Source organism: Rhinoderma darwinii, chromosome 8 (genome assembly GCF_050947455.1).
Source record: "Rhinoderma darwinii isolate aRhiDar2 chromosome 8, aRhiDar2.hap1, whole genome shotgun sequence".
NCBI classification, from domain to species: domain Eukaryota; kingdom Metazoa; phylum Chordata; class Amphibia; order Anura; family Rhinodermatidae; genus Rhinoderma; species Rhinoderma darwinii.
The window spans coordinates 42,613,703-42,638,500 of NC_134694.1; the positions used below are offsets into that span (position 1 = coordinate 42,613,703).

Below are 24,798 nucleotides of genomic sequence, written 5' to 3' on the forward strand. Positions count from 1 at the left end.
AACTTGGCCAAAAATGCTCGTTTTTTAAAAATAAAAACGTTACTGTAATCTACATTGCAGCGCCGATCTGCTGCAATAGCAGATAGGGGTTGCAAAATCTGGTGACAGAGCCTCTTTAAGTGAAGTAATAGTGGGATCTGGTAATGTTTCTGCGGCTCATAGGGGGTGCTATCTGCTAATAAGGGATAGATAGGGATCCTGAATTCTGTGCGACTCAGCTCACCTGAACTAATAGAAATACAACTACCATTTAACCTTAGAACCCAACCATTAGGAACCAAACTAACTCTCCCCGTTACCATCGGAGAGCCCCAATTCTCCTCTTCATATTTATATTTACTCAGGACTTCTCTTTTTTCTACCATGTGACCTTCTCTAACCTACTCCAAGATATGTCTAGATCAGCATAACATATTCAAGTTTTAACAATGTATCAGCAGTCCAGATGTTAGTGCATATTTCTGGTTTAACCTAGAACCTTTATGTTATCACTAAGCAACGTCTAGTATTACAGATGTTCAATAACAGCCAAAAAAAGTTCCAATTTCACTTGGCTTTGATACTCACGACTCTCGCCAACCGAGGAGTCGACTAGCGTTTGACTCCGGATGTTCGCTACCTGTGTCGTGGGGTCTGCGGTTGCCTTTTTTCCTTGGGTGGAAGTCCCTTCGGCTGTGGTGCGTTCTGTTGCGAGTTCCCTCCAGAAAAGCTTCCACTCGCCGCTGAATGCACTGATTCCTTGAATAAATCGCTATACACGGCTTCTGCTTCCTGGTGATCTGTATAGACTTGTAGAGTGCCGCTTGGTGTTGTTACTTTTGGCGTCGCCGGTTATTGCAATTGGAACTTCAGTCCCTGGTTGTGGAAAGCTGTACAGATTTTGCTGAATAACTTTCGTCTCTTTGAGACTTCCGCGGAATAGTCGCTAAACAGCATGACTGTGACACCGTTTAATTTTGCCGGGCCCTGTCTGGTCTTGTACAAGCGCAGCAGTGCTTCTTTATCTGCGTAATCAAGGTAGCGTACTATGACTTGGCGAGCTCTCTTCAGTGAGCCTTGGTGTTGCGGCATACCCTGTCTGTCAGGGCCCACTCTATGTGCTCTTTCAACTTTGCACGATCCCTCCATATTCAGCATCTTTGGCAGATTGTATTCACGGATGCGCTTTAGTTGTGTGGCCGGCACTGATTCAGGTACTCCCACTATTCGTACGTTGTTCCGTCTCGATCTGTTCTCCAGGTCGTCAATTTTGGATAACATCTTTTGTTTTTCAGCTATTAGGTCCTGAAGTGTGCCATGGGTATCTGCTGCATCATCTTCTAGCAGCGATATTCTTTGCTCTACTTCATCCAAACGTATGCCATGTTGTGACACTTCATTTTGCAGTGTCTTCAGGGAGGCTGATATGGTATTGGCTAGTGTGTCTTGTATGTCGGGTTTAATGCGTTTGGCTACTTCAATGGCCAGCTTCTTGTAATCTATCCTCAACGAGGTCGAGGTCTCTTCCCTACCTTCCTCGTCTGACATTGTATTATCTTGGTCTGAAGATGGGCGACTCGCTGCCTGCTTGTCTTTCCTGGTGACTGGTGGCATCGTGGTTGGTATCAATTAGGCGGTATCTGTGCCTAAGTGTAAGTCCTGGCTATTAAAACAAGAAGTAGTAAGGATGCACTCCAATTCGTTGGTGCTATTCAGGTTCGGGTTGCACCCCACTAATAGATATATAGAATAACCTAAAAGCACTCCAAAGACATATGGTTGTATTGATTCCAAGGAAGAATTATTTATTTTTCATTCATTCCACATGGTTTGATATATGTACAGAACAGAAGAAATTTTAATGCAAGCGATAGGCATTTAATGATGTTTCGGCCCAACCAAGGCCTCACATTCGCTGCAATAAAGACAAAAAGTACAAGATCATGTATAACATTTTGTATAGGACAAAGAAAAAATAAAAAAAATAAAAAATTATATAAATACATTCAAGAGTTCCAATAAGAGAAAATCGACCCTAATAGAAGATAACGATATAAATGATACCCTGCATAAGCGGTAAGACATATTCCATAAATTTGACCATTCATTTATGATCCAGTACAGTAAAGATTATCTCTCTAGAACTAGGTATACAGGTATACATAGGGGATATGACCTAGAAACATACAGATCTGCAAATTGCAATGTATAACATAAACACAATTAAGGCATCCGAGCCTGATCTAGTTGGAGAGGTATTGAAAAAATACCCCTCTAGACCATACCATAAAATACCGGCGTGGAAGTCAATGGTGGATAAGAGTATAGACATAGGAAGTAAAATAGAAGATGGAGGGATAGACTGGTACCGTGGGTACCTAGATAGAGTGGCAGATGGTGTCATACCTGCATATAATCTCGGGGAGGTATAGAATTACGATGGCGTCCGCCAGACGCTCACAGGTGTGAAGATGTTCACAGCAGCGTCCATTTTTATGGCACCCGCTTCTAAAACCGGATATCTGGTACGTGGCACGCAGAAATGTGTTAGCGCATGCGCAGTATAGGGGATACCATCACCCAGTGGAACGCAAGCTGTCCTCATTGTTATGACGTCTAGTGCAGGTTTGTTGATTTATTTCATGGCATGGTTAATCATATCGACGGCATGCAACGATGCAAAAGTCCTAGAGGTGAACATATATGCAAGTAGCGCTGTGTATAGAGAGGATATATTAGATAATGCTTAAATGGACTAAACGGCACAGTAGTCTTAATGGCAGACGTGAGTTTTTTGACATATTAAGATAGTGTGATACGTGAATGGATACAATAGTGACAACAGAAAGTGGATTAAAATAATGTAATGGAACGAGATTTATCTATATATGTCTATATCGTATTATATGGTAAATGGAAATAAAGATACTTTATGTAACATATGAAGATATTCAATGTAAATAAGAAGGAAAGAAAAATATATATTTTTTTGTAGCATATGTGTATCCCAATACAAGAAAAAAGGCAATATGAGTTCGTAAAATATGGCAGTAAATTATGTCAGAAAGTAAGGAAGTCTAGACAATAGATAAAAAGAAAGTGAACCGCTTTTATGGTACCTGTATCTGGTCGCATATTGGGTCTCTGTTACAAGCTTTTTCTAGCGTGCCTGAGAAAGAGATAAACATATGGTGTGCGTTACATAAATCACTGTCATCGACAGAGGATATTAATATTGTCAGCATTATAGGTCAAATTCTCTGTTTAGGCCTTTAGGTGTCAGGGTCTCTAATGTGTGAATCCAATATGACTCCCGTTGTTTTAATAAGTGTATATGATTGCCACCCCTCCTAGGCCTTGAGACCTGCTCAATGATTTGAAATCTTAGCTGGGAAATATTATGGTTGGATTTGATAAATGATCGGGGAGCAGTAGCCACGTTTTCTTACACCTTATTGTGGATTTATGGCTCGATATCCGATCTCTAATGTGTTGGGTCGTTTCACCAACATAGGTCAAACCACACGGGCATTTGATTAAGTAGACAACGAAATTCGAGTCGCATGTAAAAAAGCCCTTAGCTGAGAAGGTTTTATTGGTGTGGGGGTGTTGGATCATGTCCCCCTTAATAATGTTAGAACAGCACGAGCAATGCAGACATGGAAATGTGCCATTGCGTTTTGTCTGTAAAAAAGTTTGTCTCAGTATTTTAGAAAGGCTGCCAATGTCAGCTCTAATAACGCGGTCACGAACGTTAGGGGGCCTCTTTGAACACATCATCACTGGATTCTTGAATTCTTCGATCTCCGGGTAGGCGGTATGTAATACCGACCAATGTCTGCGGACGCTCTGTAATAATTTCGGTATTAAAGGATGATACGTCAAAATTAGTGGTAGCCTAGCTTGTTTTGGTCTTCTCACCATGGTCTCGTGATTCGTCACTATTAATCTATCAAGTTCCTTCGACAAGAGCGGTCTAGGATAGCCTCTCTGCTCAAATCTTTTAGACATACTTTGTAGTCTAATTCTTTTAGTGTCCACATCAGACACGCTCCTGGACACTCGCATAAACTGAGAACGTGGTAGGGAACAAAGCGTGTTCCTAGGATGATTACTGCTGTAGTGCAGCAAACCATTTCTGTCTGTAGGTTTTGAATAGAGGTCTGAGCTAAGAGATCCCACCTCATCCAGTACAATGATAGTATCCAAAAACGAGATCTTTTCCTTACTAAAATTAAGGGTAAATTTTAATTCATCTCTCAATTGGTTAATGTAAATAACGAAATCATCCAGGGATCCTGCGGGGCCATCCCAAATGCAGAAGATGTTGTCTATGTATCTAAACCACCATAGGGCATGCTGTATAAAGAGAGGATTGTTGTATACATGTTCCTCTTCAAAAAAAGCCATATATGCATTAGCATAGGGTGGGGCTACGTTCGAACCCATGGCCGTTCCGCATGTTTGAACATAGAATTCGTTTCCAAATAGAATTTTTTTTTATGTAGAATTAGTGTAAGTAATTCAAGGCATAGTGATATTGAGTCGGGTGACATAGTAGTGGATTCTAGAAGACGAGTAACAGCTTGAATACCCTTCCGATGTGTAATAGAGGTATACAGACTAGTAACGTCCAAGGTAGCTAAGATACAGTTATGACTAACCCTTGGGAGATCCCTAATTTTCTTTAGAAAGTGTCCCGTATCCAAGATGAAAGAGGGTGTGGTCTTAATCAAAGGAGTAAGAATCTTTTCTAAACAGATAGAAAGAAGGGAAAGGATAGAATCTGTCGAGGCTACTATAGGCCTACCGGGTGGGTGTTGTACAGATTTGTGGATCTTGGGTAGAATATAAAATACTGGAGTTATTGGATGGGGATTCTGTAGAAATTTATACGTTTTGTCATCAATTGTCCCCCGGCCTCTATAATCTTCCAAGATAGTGGCAATGTTAATGCGGATCTTAGATGTAGGATCACCATCAATTTTAATGTATGTCTTAGAGTCTGATAACTGTCTCCCTATCTCCGAAACGTAGTCTTTTTTATCCCATACCACTATGGCTCCTCCCTTATCCGCAGGCTATCCTAGAACGCTCTTGTCGAAGGAACTTGATAGATTAATAGTGACGAATCACGAGACCATGGTGAGAAGACCAAAACAAGCTAGGCTACCACTAATTTTGACGTATCATCCTTTAATACCGAAATTATTACAGAGCGTCCGCAGACATTGGTCGGTATTACATACCGCCTACCCGGAGATCGAAGAATTCAAGAATCAAGTGATGATGTGTTCAAAGAGGCCCCCTAACGTTCGTGACCGCGTTATTAGAGCGGACATTGGCAGCCTTTCTAAAATACTGAGACAAACTTTTTTACAGACAAAACGCAATGGCACATTTCCATGTCTGCATTGCTCGTGCTGTTCTAACATTATTAAGGGGGACATGATCCAACACCCCCACACCAATGAAACCTTCTCAGCTAAGGGCTTTTTTACATGCGACTCGAATTTCGTTGTCTACTTAATCAAATGCCCGTGTGGTTTGACCTATGTTGGTGAAACGACCCAACACATTAGAGATCGGATATCGAGCCATAAATCCACAATAAGGTGTAAGAAAACGTGGCTACCGCTCCCCGATCATTTTATCAAATCCAACCATAATATTTCCCAGCTAAGATTTCAAATCATTGAGCAGGTCTCAAGGCCTAGGAGGGGTGGCAATCATATACACTTATTAAATCAACGGGAGTCATATTGGATTCACACATTAGAGACCCTGACACCTAAAGGCCTAAACAGAGAATTTGACCTATTATGCTGACAATATTAATATCCTCTGACGATGACAGTGATTTATGTAACTAACACCATATGTTTATCTCTTTCTCAGGCACGCTAGAAAAAGCTTGTAACAGAGACCCAATATGCGACCAGATACAGGTACCATAAAACCGGTTCACTTTCTTTTTATCTATTGTCTAGTCTTCCTTACTTTCTGACATAATTTACTGACATATTTTACTAACTCATATCGCCTTTTTTCTTGTATTGGGATACACATATGCTACAAAAAAAATATTTTTTTTCTTTCCTTCTTATTTACATTGAATATCTTTATATGTTACATAAAGTATCTTTATTTCCATTTACCATATAATACGATAGACATATATAGATAAATCTCGTTCCATTACATAATTTTAATCCACTTTCTGTTGTCACTATTGTATCCATTCACGTATCACACTATCTTAATATGTCAAAAAACTCACTTACGTCTGCCATTAAGACTACTGTGCCGTTTAGTCCATTTAAGCATTATCTAATATATCATCTCTATACACAGTGCTACTTGCATATATGTTCACCTCTAGGACTTTTGCATCGTTGCATGCCGTCGATATGATTAACCATGCCATGAAATAAATCAACAAACCTGCACTAGACGTCCTAACAATGAGGACAGCTTGCGTTCCACTGGGTGATGGTATCCCCTATACTGCGCATGCGCTAACACATTTCTGCGTGCCACGTACCGGATATCCGGTTTTAGAAGCGGGTGCCATAAAAATGGACGCTGCTGTGAACATCTTCACACCTGTGAGCGTCTGGCGGACGCCATCGTAATTCTATACCTCCCCGAGATTATATGCAGGTATGACACCATCTGCCACTCTATCTAGGTACCCACGGTACCAGTCTATCCCTCCATCTTCTATTTTACTTCCTATGTCTATACTCTTATCCACCATTGACTTCCACGCCGGTATTTTATGGTATGGTCTAGAGGGGTATTTTTTCAATACCTCTCCAACTAGATCAGGCTCGGATGCCTTAATTGTGTTTATGTTATACATTGCAATTTGCAGATCTGTATGTTTCTAGGTCATATCCCCTATGTATACCTGTATACCTAGTTCTAGAGAGATAATCTTTACTGTACTGGATCATAAATGAATGGTCAAATTTATGGAATATGTCTTACCGCTTATGCAGGGTATCATTTATATTGTTATCTTCTATTAGGATCAATTTTCTCTTATTGGAACTCTTGAATGTATTTATATATTATTTTTTTATTTATTTTTTTTCTTTGTCCTATACAAAATGTTATACATGATCTTGTACTTTTTGTCTTTATTGCAGCGAATGTGAGAAAGGCCTTGGTTGGGCCGAAACATCATTAAATGCCTATCGCTTGCATTAAAATTTCTTCTGTTCTGTACATATATCAAACCATGTGGAATGAATGAAAAATAAATAATTCTTCCTTGGAATCAATACAACCATATGTCTTTGGAGTGCTCTTAGGTTATTCTATAAGTCCTGGCTATGACAGGGCCCGTGTGCTGCTGAATACTGTGGCTATATCAATGTGTGGTCGGGGCGTCGTGCTGCAGTAAAATGGCGTTCCTTCACTCCCAGTGCCCTATTACGGTGTTTGGCGCCAAAATGTCAGTCCGCGTTAGCGATGTATTTGGAAGGCCCCCGGTACCTGATCAATCGCACCGATTCCGGTGCTGTGCGGGTGGTATGCTGCCGCTTCCCCGCGTCCTCTGAAGTGCTCCACTCCCCGTCTCCAGCACCGAACACCTCTGGTAAGTGCCAAGAGAAGGCTGTCTATACCGGTATTTCCATTGTTTGCCTGCTTCAATCAGCGAGTCGGATGTTGACACTGATAGTCCCAACGAGGCTGTGGCTGTATCAGCGCTTGTTCGGGGCGGCGTGTTATAAGAAAATGGCGCTCCTTCACTCCCGCGGTCTTGCTCCAATGTTTGGCGCCAAAAAAGATCAGCCTGCATTAGCGGTATATATTGACGGCTCCCGATACCTGTTCAGTCGGGCTACTGTGTCTTGTCAATTCCGGTGCTGTGTTGGTGATATATTACCATCTCCCCGAGTCCTCTGAGGGGTTTCGTTCCCCGTTTCCTGCACTAAACGCCTCCTGTAAGTGCGGGGCGATGGTTGCCTATGTCGGAGTTTCCAGTATGTGCCTGTTACCGATTGCGAGGTCGGTGCTGACACTCCCAGTGTTTTTTAAGAGTTTGCTGGATATCACTGACGATTTTTATGTCGCGTAGGTCCGGAGAGTTTCTTTTTCCCTCTTCACATGGCAGCGCCGGAACCGGAAGTCATCAGTCCTTTATTATTAAAATAAACACATAAACTATACATAATTGGTATTGCCGTGTCCGCGACGGCCTGAACTACAAAAGTATTTTGTTATTTATCCCGTGCGTTTTTGGTCACTCCACCTCCCAAAAAATTAAATAAAAAGAGATTAAAAAGCTGCATCTACCTAAAAATTATACTGATCGAAACTACAGTTTGTTACGCAAAAAAACAAGTCCTCACACGGCTTTCTTGATGGAAAAATAAAAATATGTTTTGGCGCTTAGAAAATGGCAACACAAAAAGTTAATGTTTTTGTTTTTTTTTTCAACATTACATTTTATATATAATATTACCTAATTCTCCCTGCAAAGATACCAGGAGAGGTTCAAGTTTAAGTTTAGGAAGCTTGGACAGAGGATAACCACTGGCGTAGCTATAGAGGTTGCAGCGGTCGCAGTTGCGACCGGGCCCCTAAGCCTGGGGTGCCCATGGGCCCCCGTTGCCATACAGCATGTTTCCTAACTAAATCTTCTGTGCCGTGAAGCCGGCACTTCCTGGTTACGGTCACATGGTACACTCCAACTGACACCCACATTTTCGGGCCGTGCTCCCATACAAAGTATGGGAGCACGGCCCGCAAAATGCAAAAGAACGGACATGTTCCATAATTTTCTGAACATTTCTACGGCATGGACACCCATGGAAATGTGTCCGCGCTCAATGAAAGTGAATGGGTCCATTTTTGCGGACCGCAATTGCGGTCCACAAAAATGGAGGTTATTTACGGTCATGTGCATGGGGCCTAATTGTGAGGCACAAGGTGCGATGATGAATTTAACCTCCATGTGCCTCACATTAATAGTAATTAACCCCATCATGTACCTTACATATTAACCCATTATGACTGAGAAACATGATGGGGTTAATTACTATTAATCTGAGGCACATTCAAAATTCATCATCGCGCCTCACATTAGAAAACGAAAGAACTTTTTTTTTTTTATTACTGTTGGCAAAGTAAACGAAGTATCGGTGTCCAAATTTTGGTATCAGGACATCCCTACACTGTGGGTCGCGTCCCCCTGGGGGTTCGTGAGTCACTCACCGAGGTCCCGGTTCCAATCAATGCTGGAGCAAGGAGCTGACATCTCCTTGATCCAGCATTCACTGAGCCCTGAGCAGCTCGACGCAGGCAGGCGGGATGTAGCGACATCATCTCGCCTGCCTACGCTGAGTCACTCATAGCACAGACCGGAGGAGGCGAAGGATCCGCCACCCGACGTGGGAACGGGGATAGGTAAGTAATTATGCTATTTTTATATTATGCACATATGGGGGCATTATACTGTATGGGGAGCTGATATTGCGGGGGGGGGGGGATTATACTGTATGGGGGGCTGATATGGGGAGCATTATATGGTATGGGGCTGTTATGGGGGGGCATTATACGTTATGGGGCATTATACTGTGTGGGGGCAGCTATGGGAGCATTATACTGTGTGGGGGCATTATACTATGGGGGCTGTTGGGCAAGGCGTCTGGGCATAGGCGCGCGCAGGGGTCTGATGATGATGGTGGTGTTGGGGAGGGCCCAAACTGAATTCTTGCACCTGAGCCCAAGCTGAATTCTTGCCCATGAGCCTTTTGCTACACCCCTGAGGATAACCAATTTGAATCCCCAGGTAAGGAATGGAAGAATTTTCTCATTGGAAGGGAAGTACAGTAAAAAATAGTGTAGTACCGTGTTAGCCAGAGACAATATGAAATGTTAAATACTTTTGTGTCAAAAAAGACAAAAGTATAATAGGTATGATACCTTTGCCCCGGCTTATCTTAATGATATATCACTTCATGTACTAATTGTCTTTGTGTAACATCTAAATGTTGTGCTTTTTTCGAAGTCATTCATTTGTAAACTGCCTGAAGAAGGAGCCTCTGCGCTCTGAAAGCTTGCATATAGAACTTTTATGGTTAGCCAATAAAGCTATCATACCTATTATACTTTTGTCTTTTTTGACACAAAAGTATTTAACATTTCTCATTGGAAGGGGAATTGCTTTTGTATAGATTGTTTTAAGGCAGAATGGATATAAAGCCCAAGTACCTGAAACTTTGAAGCGTTTATCTTGTAGTAGGAAACTAAACCAAAAACATGAAATATGAGAAATTTCTCTTAGAGAGGGTAGAGGATTAGTAATAGTTAAAATAATATCGTCTGCAAATAGACCAACCTTGTGTTGTCTAAACCCTACAGGGATACCTCTAATGATTAAGTTAGAACGTATGGATTCTGCAAGGGGCTCAATCATCAATGTAAATAATAGGGGTGAAAGAGGGCAACCCTATCTAGTCCCATTGGTTATACTGAACGGGGTTGATAAAAAAAAAAAACATTAGAAGGGACTCTAGCTGTTGGGGATGTATAAAGAGCTTGTATGGCCCTAAAAATATTAGCAGTAAATCCAAACTTATTTAAAGTGGAAAAAGCAAAACCCCAGTGAATTCTGTCGAACGCCTTCTCTGCGTCCAGGGTAAGAAAGAGAGAAGGCTCTCGACTCGATCCCACCCTGGTCATGAGATCAATTATCCTACGTGCACCATAAAGGAGCCTGTCTCCCTTTGGTGAAACCGACCTGATCGGAATGTACTATAGTAAGAAGAATATCTGTCAAACGGGTAGAAAGAAGTTAGGCATAAATTTTTGTATCGCAATTGAGAAGGGAAATAGGCCTAAAGTTGGCTGGAGTAGTGGGAGATTTCCCTGTTTTAGGGATTGTTACAATTGTGGCTTGAAGCATTTCTTGGGGCAGGCTACCTAAGGATATGGCCTGATTATAGACTGAAGTTAAGTGTGGGGATAGAATTGAAACACAGAAACAATAATATTCACTAGAAAAACCGTTGTGACCGGGCGATTTATTAATTTTAGATAAACCAACTATTTTGGAAACCTGAGATTGTGAAATGGGGGCATTCAAAAGAGATAATTGTTCTGGAGAGAGCGAAGGTAAATGAAGAGAGTCATTTGTTTATGTCAAGATCAGTGGGTTGGGAACTGGAAGGGTCAGACTAACATTAAATGATATAATTTAGAGTAATAGAAACTAAATTGATCTGCAATTTCTTGAGGATTAAATTTTTTGGAACTGACACAATGTTTTCCCCCAGTATTAAGGCTGCTAGTAGCAGCCCATACTGGGAGATGCCGGGCTGCGGGGAGCGCCTGTGTGCTCTGTTAGGACCACACGTAGATTATTGTGCTGCATGCACAAGGACCAGTGCTGCAGCCCGTTAATCTACGTGGGGTGGTCGGTATGGGGTTAAGTAACCATGGAGTAAGAGTTGCGGGGGAGATCTCCTGTCTTGATTAGTAGTGTCCCACTGAGCATCAGGTATAATATTGAAATCTCCACACATAAGAAGCTTCCCTCTCAGAATCTTCCAAATCTTACGCAATGTTTTATTTAAAAAACAAATTTGGGAAGTATTTGGAGCATATATGTTAGCAATTGTAACGGGACAATTATTAATCAAACCCACTAAGACCAGATATCTCCCCCGTTCATCAACAATAGATTAATGCAGTTGAAAGGACACAGATTCTCGGAAGGCAATCAACACTTCAGCTTTCTTACTAACAGCATTAGACATATAAAGTCCCTGAGTTAACCCTTGCTGTCCCAGAGTCCCTGAGTTAACCCTTGCTGTCCCAGAGTCCCTGAGTTAACCCTTGCTGTCCCAGAGTCCCTGAGTTAACCCTTGCTGTCCCAGAGTCAACCCTTACTGTCTGTTTTACACAGTAACCCATTTCCCTTGTTCCTCCTTATCCCGTATTAACCCTTAGTGTATAGGGAACGTTATATTATGAGGGAGTAGGATAGAGAGCGTGTGAGAATCACAAGTAACTTATGTGTATTGTGTTGTAACGTAACTGTATTCTGTGTATGTTTAGGTAAGTGGGTGGCGGTATAATATTGTGATACCGTGTTTATACTGTACTGTGATTAGTTACTGTATTATACATATGAGAGTATTACTGTATGTTAATAAATATTACCTTTATTTACTATACGGTCTTATTCCCTTGAGTAGCCGCTAAAGCAATTAGATCGACATTAGTATAAGGAAAAGGTAGGGGAACTAGGCATAACCCTAGTGACCCTGATTATAAAGGCGGTAGTAATAGTGGGTGTCACTAACCAGTGAATCCCGCTAGAACCCCACCCCCTTTAACAGTTATTAATGGCCATTTTTTTCACTGTTGTGTGAATGTAGCCTTAGACTTTGTGGATGCACCTTATGGTAGCGGCTTGCGTGCCGCAACCTTTTCATGGAGGGGACGGAGGATCTGATTCCGGCCAAAACCCCTCCCGTTCTGGTCATGAAAGAGCCGAATAAGTTTTGCCTCATACACATCTTATCCTTCCCAGCGTGCCAGTCGGTAAATGACGGCATAGGAGAGGAATTATGTTCACTAACCTATGTTTTTTTTGGCCGGGCAATTCACTGGGTGCGTCGGTGTGGGTCTGGAGCCCTCGTGGCCATAACGGGTATTGAATCCGCGTTCCGACTCCTACCGGTGCCCCCAGATTCATTCCATCTGTTAGGCTGTAAATGTGAAGGGAAATACTTTGTGGATTGTTGTCTTTCTATGGGTTGCTCCCTATCCTGCTCCTATTTTAAATCCTTTAGCACTTTTCTAGAATGGGTAGTCACTGTGGAGTCAGGTTTGAACTCCATTTTGCACTACTGTAACTAGACAATTTTTTATTGTATTGGACCTGCTGTTTGTTCAGTTTTACTACATACGGTGGAGAATGTAACTGCTTCATTCGGGGTACCTCTTGGCCTTGAAAAAACCAAAGGGATCGGCCACGGTAATTAGTTTCTTGGGAATTGAGTTGGCAATTGAATGCAGAGTCTAATTAATCTTATATCTACCATAGATTCAGTGAGGTCGGCCAAGAATGTTCGCTTACGCCAGCTGCAATCGTTGCTGGGTAAGCTAGCGTTCTCATGTAGGATTATCCCCATGGGCAGGGTTTTCTGTCGACACTTGGTGGCTGCCACAGCGGAAATAAAGAGCCTGCTGCATTTTATTTGCTTGTTGGCCGTTCATCGGGCCAATTTGTCTGTTTGGCAAGCATTCTTACAGCAGTATAATGGTAAATTTCTGTGGCTGAATGTCTGGGTCGAGAATGTTGTTTTGGAGGTTTTTATGGTTTTGTCAGGTGCGGTTGGTTTTGGTGCATTTTTTCAAGGACACTGGATAGCGAGTGAATCACCAGAAAGCTGGAAATAAGCAGGGTTTGGTCTTGTTAGAGTTGTTCCCTATATTGGTAGCAGTGGATGTGTGGTGTTTGCATTTTGATAAAAAGAGACGGTGTGTTCATGTGACAATATGGCTCTGGTGCAGTGCATTAACACGAAAGAATGACAGAACGATATCTCTTGTTTTCAGTGGGACAGGTTTCCAATGTTTGGCGCCAAAGGTGGATCGGCTTCCAGCAGTATGTCCAGAATATCTGTGGAATCTCTCCTTCACTCAGCATTGCGTTTTGTGAGGTTTTTTTGTGGCTTACACCACGTGGAGGGCGCATAGTGCGGTACGGAGTAAATGGAGTGATTTTTTGTGCAGACTTGGCTGTTGACGATAGTCAAGGGTGATCTCTTAGCGCAGCTGTTGTTTTACATAGGTCAGGCGTTTCAAGCGGCTTCTTCTCTCCGTACTAAATTTTCCACTTTAGCAGTTTGGTTTAAGATGGTTATGTAACAAAGGAATTTCTCATCCGTCAGGCCTTAACAGGATACAGGAGGAGTTGGGTGGCTGTTCGGGCTTCCAGACGCCCAGTATCATTTGACATTTTGCTGAGGCTTGTGAGTTGCCTTACAGATATTTATTTTGACAGTTATGAAAGTCGTTAGTTTACAGTTGCATTTGTTTTGGCTTTCTTTGGGGCCTTTCGGTTAGGTGAGTTGGCTAGCCAATCCTGCGTTTCACATGATGGTCTGAATTTGGATGATGTAAGTTGCATGTCTGACCGAGTGGAGTGCTTGCTGGAAAAGTCTAAAACGGATCAGTTAGGTTGAGGTGTGAAAGTGTTTTTTTATGCCCTGGTTGAGGGCTGATTCAGACGAACGTGCCGTTTTGCGCACACAAAAACCACTGCGTTTTGCGTGCGCAAAAGGCACTTGATAGCTCCGTGTGCCCTGTACATATGGATGCGCGGCTGCGTGCTTTTCGCGTAGCCGCCATCTTTATGACACTCCGTTTGGATGTTTGTAAACAGAAAAACACGTGGTGCTTTACGGTTTACATTCATTCTTTTACTGTTATTGCGCGAATAACGCTTGTCCCATGGAAGTGCTTCCGTGGGGCATGCGTGATTTTCACGCACCCACTGACTTCAATGGGTGCGTGATGCGCGAAAAATGCCGACACATAGAACATGTTGCGAGTTTTACGCAGCGGACTAACGCTGCGCAAAACTCACGGACTGTCTGCACTGCCCCATACACTTCTCTAGGTCCGCGCGAGCCGCGTGAAAACCACGCGGCCGGCACGGACGCAATACATGTTCGTCTGAATCCGCCCTATCGCCCTGGTTTGTCCACTTCACTGCGTGCGATCATTTTTGGCTATCCACCCGTCCGTGCGAGGAGCGTTCTTAGTACACTTGAACGGTAAGGCTCTTTCTCGCTTTCAGTTTATTGCTGTGTTTCGGAAGGGATTGGCCCTTCTGGGTTTTCAACCTCGTGAGTTTGCTCCACATTCCTTCCAAATAGGTGCGACAACGGAAGCGGCCAGATGGGAAAGGCCTGAGCATATATTTAAGCAGATAGGGAAGTAGGGATCAAGCAGGTATCTGTCATACGTGAGACCTTCCTTGTTCGTTTAATCTTTACTTTTGTATTTGATTTCTTTTTTACCTTGTTTTTATTTCCTTATCAGTTCTTGGACCCTGTCTCATGTGGATAATGGATAACTCGTTTGTACATTGGGGAATGATCAGAGCGGATATGCCACCGACCTGACGACAGCTAGGGTTTGTTCGTTCGCTCGGATGTCAATATCAGATGGCTAGAAAGGCTATTTATTGATATTTTATTTGTTGTATTTTCAATAAAAGAGGCTGCTGTGGACTACATATTCCACATCACGCAATGTCTCGAGTATTTTAATGGGGGGGGGGTTAAGAGGAAGAGTCTGTCTTGAGATGGTAAGTCTGGTTTTAGGAATAGATATTGGACTCCGTCTTTAATACTCAGGTCATGGTCTGGTTACAGTGGTTTCTCCCGGCTCAGAAGCAGGAAGTCTAGCACAGTCAAAATCTAGTGAGATGGACTGCTTACTGCTGCATGTCAAGAGCAACTTTAGCAAAAGTCATCTAGGGACTGAGCTTTTATTACAAAATTAAAGAAGAAATGTTTAAACATTCCTAACTATAACGTTTGAGAGAGGTTTCATATTTTCGTTTCCCATTACTTCATAAGGTTTCCTTTGATGTGATAGGTCGTCTTTTAGGCAGGGATTGTGATTGCTGCTCAGCTATATTGCCTACTGGGAGTCGGAGGCAGACTGAAATCTATTTATCATTGGGCTGGCACTGCTACTCTGTCCCTTCTCTCTGTAAGGGCTAGTCTACACCTGGCATAAATCATGCTGATTTTGAACACAACGTGTTTTGTTGCGGAAAATCAACAGCATAACACAGTAGTCGAGGAGTATATGAGATTTCAAGAAATCTAATCCACACACTGCGTACGTGACATGCGGTGATTCCGCACACAAATTGACCTGCAGTGCGGTTATTTTAAGCCTCAGCATGTCAATTGTGATTGCGGAATCGCATGTATTGTGTTGCGGGTTTTCCCCATTGAATTCAATGGAGATCTAAAACCTGCAACAAACAGTCATCCCATGTCATTGCCGCTGCAACCAATCCCAGGCTGCAGCATTCTCCTGGGATGAAACGTCATCACAGGAGGCCAGCATGCTGGCTAATGCTGAACGTTTTCTCGTTCATCTGCTGATCGCTGCCCTGTTTACACGGCAGGCAGCACGGCAACAAGCATTCCATGAAGGAGCATTTGCCCGATAATGGACCCTAGTAAAGGGGCCTTTAGTTCTTGGGGAGCTGATTTACAATACAGCAAAGGGTAGAATGTTAAATGAAAGGTGAATTATAAGATTACATTCAACTTAACCTCCAAGGAGGAAAATTAACCTCAGTAAGGCTCATCTAGCATCTTTGAACTAAACCGTTTTACAGCAGAATGTAGGGGCAGCAGTCCATGACTTCAATCGGAAAGATGTTGGGTGATGCAACAAGACAATGACCAAAAGCACTCAAGTAAATCAACTAAAGAATGGTTGAAAAATAAGAGGATTTGTGTTTTGGAATGGCAAAGTTTATAGGTAGGTGTGTGTGTGTGTGTGTGTATGTGTGTATGTGTGTGTGTGTGTGTGTGTGTGTGTGTGTGTGTTTGTTTTTATAAAGATGCTAGATTTACATTATTACTACAATTTTCAATCACGTTTGCCACTTACTGAAAGCTTGCAGATTTTTGACGTAACAAATAGTCTACAACTTCTGGATCAGTCTTCAGCAGACTCTTTATAATATCACCATGCATTTGATAAGGAATCTGCAAAAAGAAAGGGAAATGAATAGCACGAAGAAAGCTTTTTAAAAATGATATTTTAAATGGAGAGATTTTAATCATAATTTAAAACACACAGGTCAAATGTGGTGAACACCTTCATATGGGACCCCTGAGTTTAAGGATTCCGGTGGGAGAGTGGTATGGTCCCACTTAGCAGCATCCACAGGCAGCCCGAAGCCATGCTCACTTGTGGTGACCAATGGTGGCACAATGTTGCTGGTCATTACCAGCAAAATCGTGCAGCCATTCACCACCGCATATTGGCATTGTTTCGGCCACATGTGGATGCCGCTACGTGGGACAGTACCTTTACGGTGCAGGAGCTGAGCTGCAATTAACATTTTTACCTTTTTTTTTACTTTTATGAGATTATACATATAAACAAAATCTTGAAATATTTCCGTTTTCACGCTATCCATTAGGGAAGTTCTAGAAGACTAACACTTTCTGTATTCTGCAGATCACTTGCCAGCTTTGCTGTGTAAATTGGGACCAGGTCAGCAGAGAGTGGGGGAATTTAATGAAAGTTCTATAAGGCAGGATAGTAACACTACATACACAAATAATGCTCTCTTATGCACCCCCCCCCCCCCTGGTCTCTGGGAGAGGGTCTGTATGCATCACTTCCTGGAGACTGTAAGGGCTCCGTCACACGAGCGTAGTCTACCTCGGACGTGAAAAACTGCGGTTTTCCACGTCCGAGGTGGACCCATGCGTGAAGCGTTATCATGGATCCCCCACAGACTACAGTCTATGGGGGGATGTGTGACATGCAGTAAAATAGGACATGTCCTATTTTTCAACGGAGTGTTCACACGCTCCGCTGAAACAACGGTCATGTGAACAGCTCCATTGAAATGCATGCGTCTGCGTGACGGCTGTTGTCTTAACGGCTGTCACACGGACGTGATTCATGCTCGTGTGTATGAGGCCTTAGGCTGAGTTCACACGAGATGGATACGCTGCGTAAAAGACGCAGCGTATACGTCCTGTGAGCCGCAGGGAATTCCGGTCGAAAAACCGAACCAAACTGTGGTGCAGTTTTTCGCCCGGAATGTCCGCTGCGGAAAACTGCATCACCGGCCTCCTGGGATGATGTTTAATCCCAGGAGACAGCTGCAGCCTGTGATTGGCTGCAGCGGCATTCACCTCGGATGAAGAGTCATCCCAGGAGGCCGGCCTTCTGACATCACCCAGGCTGGCCTCCTGGGATGACGTTTCATCGCATGTGACCGCCACTACAGCCTGTGATTGGCTGCAATGTTCACATGGGATGAAACGTCAACCCAGAAGGCCGCACTGGAGGAAGGAACACAGACTTCTGGGAAAGTATCCAGCTTTTTTTTGTCCTAGTTGCGTTTTTTGCGGTGGGATCGATGCGAACCCACAGGAAAAAAAACGCAACAACTGCTATTTGTTCCGGGATTTATCTCCCCATTGAATCCAATGGGGAATTGCTGTAACTAATAAGCAGAATTTACGCAAATACAATTGACATGCTGCAGAATGCATTTCCACACCCCAGGTAGATTTCTGAGCGGTTTTTTTTCTGCTCAGTATTTACGCAATCTCATCCACTTTGCTGCTACTGTATTATGCAACGTGTAGCCAATAATAACTCTAATAGTCTGTGACATTTCTCTATCAATGAACTACCATTCATTTCAGCTGCCACATGGCACACACAGACAATATGATAAGAAAGTGTGTGCCTCCAGTATGGCAGTCATAAAGGAAGTTTTTAAAGATAAATTGCTAAAACATTTAAAGAAAAAAATGAACACATTATTTCTTTTTTACATACTTAAATCTAAGTAATGAAACTAAATACTGAGGAAACGCAGACCGCTTTATTATAATTTTGCATTCAGCAGAATCAATCGTCCACTTGGGCATGATGACATCAATTACTGTATCGGGTATGCGGTGCTCAACGTCTGCACATTAGATGCAGTCACAGACATCAGGTTTCAACAGTGGAACATATTAGGGCATAAAAGTCACTTACGGGGGTATTTGAGGCAATGATAGAGGACTCCGTGACAGACACTTAAAGGGGCATCTGAGGAATTTATGGGGACATCTAAGGCACTAAAGGGGTCAAACCTTAGAGTCCATTAACATGTTGCGGCTGAGATGCGGTTAGATAAAATATATGAAAAAACAAATGCACATCACAAATCCAGAAAAATGTATGGAAGATAGTTTCAAGGTGTGTAGGCATGGTGCCTGGTGGTGTCGAGCTGTAGCCATTCAAAATCCACTATATCGATAAACTCAGGAAAAACCGCAGCACACGTTCTTAATATTCCAAAGCAAGAAAGCTTTTATTTCACCACAACATAGCGACATTTAGACTCTGGCATGGGTCATCTCTAATTGCTTGAGAAGGACCAATGCTAGGGTCGAAACGTTGCTATGTTATGGTGAAATAAAAGTCTTCTTGCTTTGGCAAATTAAGAACGTGTAATGTAGTTTTTCCTGAGTTTATGAGATGCGGTTAGAACCATGCCGAATAACCGCATTCGGAAAACTGCATGTGTTTTTACTGCGACTTAAAGCCTTTTTCGATGTGGTTGCATTTTTTTTACCACAACCACATCGAAAAATGCACCAAAACACTGTTTTCGGATGCAGAAAAAATATAATGTAAAAAATTAGTGTTAAACACGTAGCGCAAAATGAGGGGATCATACATATGTAAACAATAGATTGTCAAGACATATTTGGCAGCTTTCAGTCAGCTTTTTCTGATGTATAGAATGATGATGGCTGCTATGCTATTCAGCACTGCAAAAATAAAGGTACACACCATGGACTGCCATGTCCCCCACCCTAAGGCTTGTCAGAACGGAACCCTGACTGAAACAAACGGAAACCGTACTTTTCCATTTCCACCCCCATTGATTTCAATGGTGACGGATCCGGTGCAAATGGTTTCCGTTGTGCAAGAGTTCCGTCATTTTGACGGAACCTTGCACAACGGAGACAAACGGAAACCATTTGCACCTGATCCGTCACCATTGAAATCAATGGGGATGGAAATGGTTTCAGTCAGGGTTCCATTCTGACGGAAAGCTCAGACGGAACATCAGAACAGAGCCCTGGCCCGATGTGAATGAAGCCTAATCTGTTCAAAAGTCCCAAAGACTTATAATGCCTTTGCTAATTGAAGGGTAGATAACTCCACTCCTGTGTTCAAAGTTCGTATTGTAACCAGGGTTTAACAACAGGTTCTCTGTTTTGCCAACAAAGATATACGTACTACAGAACTAAGCCAAGTACTTATATACAGCGCCAGAACAAAGCTCAGTACATAAATACAGCACCAGGACCAGGCTCAGTATATAAATACAACACCAGCACCTAGCTCATACATAAATACAGAACCAGAACAAAGCTCAGTACATAAATACAGTAGCAGAACCAAGCTCATTACAAATATACAGCACCAAAACCAAGCTCATTACAAATATACAGCACCAAAACCAAGCTCATTACATAACTACAGCACCAGAACAAAGCTCATTACATATATACAGCACCAGAACCAAGCTCAGTACATACACGTAATACGAGCCCAAATACAGCTTAGTACAGTGATCATTTGCAAATTCAGTTTAACCCCTGGCAAATAAGTTTGTATGGTGCAAAACAACAGCCCCAGTATGGCCTGAACAATGGTAAGGATATGCTGGGAGTTGCTGTTTTCACAAAAAAGAATGATACACCCATCATCTCGCTCCAGATCATACAGTGACTACAACACTAATCAGTCAGAGAAAGAATAAACGTTAACATTTAGTTACTCACAGATGATGTCTTCTCAGATTATTTTACGCTATTTTTCTCTTTTTTCCCCATCCGGTCCAGACCTCCACGACAACTTCTCTTGGCCACAACCCATTTCTGCAGAGTTTGCCACTTAGACGTCTTCAGCTTCTCACTTTTCCAACAATTCCGCAACTATAAACTAAGATAAAATTCTCTTGGTGCCACACACTATACACCTAAATATAATAGTGCCATATACTGTGCCCCTGGGTGCAATTATGTCAAACACTGTAAAGTAGAGCACCGCCCACAAACACAGTGCCCCCTGTAAATAGTGCCACTTACAGTGCCCTCTGTGGAAAGTGCCATTCACAATGCTCCCTGTAGACTGTGCCATTCACAATGCTCCTTGTAGATAGTGCCCCATGTATATAGTGCTATTCACAATGCCCTCTGTAGATAGTGCCCCTCATAGAGCCCCCTGTAGATTATGCCAAGCACAATTCCCCTGTAAATAGTGCCTTTCATAAAGCCTCCTGTTCATAGCACCTCATACACTACCCACTGGCAAAAAAATAAATGTTACACCCTCACCTGCCCCGTACCGTCCTACAGCAATCCAGGCCTAGTTTCTTCTGACCAGTCCTGCTCCAGCAGAACGACGCAGGCAGTGCAATGACTTCTTTGCGTTGCCTGCATCACAGGTAAAGTGTCAAATGGCAGGGTAGGCAACTTATAGTTCCTTTGCCTCACCAGCACTAATCTGACTGCTCAATTGTATCTGCATCCTAAGGACGCAGATACAACTGAGTGAAGGGGGACCGGTTACAGCTCCCACTTCTCTACGGTTCCCCAAACCGCCTGTAAATGTAACAATCGGTTCAAGAGAACCGGCTGGGTCCCACCCCTGATTGTAACCTCCATCTCTATGGGACTCCCATCCCTACACTTAGCATTGGCTTCTTCTCATACTCATGGACACTCAAAATGTTTGCTTAACCGGTTAAGGGCTGGGATGTTTTACAGCTAAATGACCAGAGAAAATGTTCACAATTATGCTATGCGCTTCATTAAATGAATATAACTTTGCAGGTGAATAAAGTTCATCTTTGAATTTTACTCTCTTTTTAAGGAACAGATAGGGCTTCGTTTTAATGGCATTTGTCAGTATGCATCAGTTTTATTTTTCTCTCTAAAGCAGGCAAAATTAATTGTAAAACAATTAAATAATTTAGCAAATGCGTAATTTCATGCTAGCACTTTTCACACACAGTACGGACCACTGACAAAATTAGTTTCCTTTCACATTCTGCCACTTCTCCCGTGAATGGGGATACCAAATATGTGTGCTTTATTCACTGTGCGGGCATGTGCCAGGGCTTGGCATAAAAGGAGGCTTTGGCCTTTAGGGTCCAAGAATTCTGCACTTGACTTTATAGCAGCATACTGTTTTCTGGGGGCCTAATGCTGCTGAGACATTAGAAACACCCCATAAATGACTTCATTCACACCAGTAGACCCCACAAGGTTTTCATCATATTTTTAGAAAGTCCACTTTTCTTCTGAAAGTTTCTTGAATAAGATGGAACAAAATAAAATTAGAATTGGGGGCGGAGCTTGGCCGCTGTACTGAATGGCTGCATCTTGGTGAGCTTCTGCTCATATTAGTGCTTTAGCGGCTCATATCTCTTCATTGGACCAGCAATTTTGGACTCATATGTGAGTTATACTACTTACCTTACTAGGATGGCGAGGAAAAGCTGAAACCGGCGGCTCCTCGAAAGCGGACCGAGTTTTTAGGAGCAAGATGGTGCCGAACAGCTCCTTCATGCTGCAGCATCTCCTTCTCTGGTGGAAGCGCAGGGAGCAGGTCATAGCGACACCCGACAGCTGGCTGTAGGCACTCCTGCTTCATCTCCGTCATCGACCAGTAGCAGCCTCACGGACCTGGGTAAGCGGGGTGCCCCGATCTCGCCTACATCACCTAGTGGGAACGGGCCGGTTCACAAGAGGGGCGCCCGCATGAACTCTGATGGTGTGCATGCAGATCTGGAGCCGCCATCAGGACTGTATGCCTACAAAGGGCCGGAGGGACCTCTCACTGCTTATATCCTGAAAGGTATGCTGCTCTCCTTGCACAAGGATATTTCTAAAGATTTTAATACTGTCGTTCACCAATTGCAAGCCAATATTGATGGCCTTGGCTCTCGTACGGAGCATATTGAACAGAAAATGGGACACTTCTCTATTGTACATAACGAGCTCGTGTACGCTCATTCTGCACTTGAGGAGGTGAGTCGGCTGCGGGATAAGGTCATAGACCTTGAAGATAGATCAATGCAAAACAATATTGGTTGGTGATTTTAACTTCCTGTTTGTGGCACATTAGTATATGGGAGGGGGGAAACTTTTCAAGCTGGGTGTTGACCGTGGCGGCCATTTTGAAGTCGGCCATTTTGTATCCAACTTTAGTTTTTTCAATGGGAAGAGGGTCATGAAAGAATAAAGTAACGTTAAAACCAAGCACAGCATTGTTTTTCTTGTGAAATTCTTGATAAGTTTGATGTGTCACATGACCCTCTTCCCATTGAAAAAACTAAAGTTGGATACCAAATGGCCGACATCAAAATGGCCGCCATGGTCCACACCCAGCTTGAAAAGTTTCCCCCCTCCCATATACTAATGTGCCACAAACAGGAAGTTAATATCACCAACCATTCCCATTTTATTTAGGTGTATCCATATAAATGGCCCACCCTGTAGTATGACCTATGTCATCATAAAAAAACATTTACATTTAATATATATATATATATATATATATATATATATATATATATATATATATATTTGTTTATTTAATTATCTATGATGTAATAAAACAAATATGTAATTAAAACGTGTATGTAATTAAAACTGGAATAAGATAAATTTAAAATGTAAAAAGGATTAAGAAGATGTAACTGCGAGTTTAATCTTCACTGCAAAGCATCATAGGTTGTCATGGTGAAGTGCCACTATGTTTTGAAGTATCATTTACTATTATTAACACAGTGAAATAAATAATAGACTTAACTATATAAGTCATTACTTTGGTAGTCAGCAGGGGTTGGACATTAGTATTTGTCCTAAACAGTGAGTACAGAGTTTTACAATAAAAACACGATCTTTTAAAATATTGATCTTATCATTATATCAGCCTCTGATATATATCTTTAGAAGACATGTCAAAAAATACACCTGAGTGCAAATCATATGAGAAGAGTATGGTTTTAATCATTAATTTAGTTTTGTTATAATATTTGTTTTTGCGGTTTTCATTCTAATTATATTATATTGATAACTAAATCTTTTCTTTTACATTGATAATATTCATAAAACTGGATTTATAGCTTAGGTCAAATGATTATCTCCATTGTTTCATTAAGTCCCTCAGGTATTAAGGTCTTTAGTTTGTATATCCAGAATATCTCTCGTTTGCAGAGCAAATCGAACCGATCTGCTCGAAGTTCATCTACACCGCGTTCCAAATTATTATGCAAATGTTATATTTCGCTGATTTTCCTAAATAGTCGATGCAAATGACAGTCAGTATAATCTTCAAGCCATCAACCGTTGGGAGTATAATGCGAATTTTATTGAACAAATCTCCTAATGATAACAGATTTTTTTTTAGAAGTAAAAAACTCAAAATGCACAGTTTCAAATTATTATGCACAACAGAGATCAAAACATTTTAAAGATTGTAAAGAGAACTAAAATGGTAATTTGTTGAATTTGCAGCATCAGGAGGTCATATTTACAGAAATCAAAAGCTCTTACAATCAAAAAAAAACTTAGCAGGCCAAGTTACATGTTAACATAGGACCCCTTCTTTGATATCACCTTCACAATTCTTGCATCCATTGAATTTGTGAGTATTTGGACAGTTTCTGCTTGAACATCTTTGCAGGATGTCAGAATAGCTTCAAATACCGGTTTGCTGCTTTGCAATGGCATTTTAGCAGCTGCTCTCCTAATCCTATTAATTTGTCTGGCAGAAACCTTCCTCATTATGCCTTTATCTGAACGAACCCGTCTGTGCTCTGAATCAGCCACGAATCTTTTCACAGTACGATGATCACACTTACATTTTCTTGAAATATCCAAAGTTTTCATACCTTGTCCAAGGTATTGCACTATTTCACGCTTTTCGGCAGCAGAGAGATCCTTTTTCTTTCCCATATTGCTTGAAACCTGTGGCCTGCTTAATAAT

At 42.1% G+C, this 24,798-nt stretch overlaps 1 protein-coding gene and 1 long non-coding RNA gene across 3 annotated transcripts in view; one reads left to right on the plus strand and one right to left on the minus strand.

The window, feature by feature from the left end:
- LOC142659466 (uncharacterized) overlaps nt 1-15,231 on the plus strand; it is a 73,040-nt gene extending 57,809 nt beyond the window's left edge. The window contains exons 3-4 of one of the 2 annotated variants that reach the window (XR_012850330.1): nt 5,878-5,927; nt 7,134-7,273. This is a non-coding gene — a long non-coding RNA (uncharacterized LOC142659466). Of the gene's footprint in view, nt 1-5,877; nt 5,928-7,133; nt 7,274-15,054 lie in introns of those variants that run through there. The other variant, XR_012850332.1, reaches the window with a different exon arrangement.
- LOC142659465 (rho GTPase-activating protein 6-like) overlaps nt 1-24,798 on the minus strand; it is a 370,769-nt gene that overhangs the window by 11,611 nt on the left and 334,360 nt on the right. Inside the window, exon 10 of the mRNA XM_075835626.1 lies at nt 16,654-16,751. Coding sequence (XP_075691741.1) covers nt 16,654-16,751 — 98 coding nt within the window. The remainder of the gene's footprint in view (nt 1-16,653; nt 16,752-24,798) is intronic.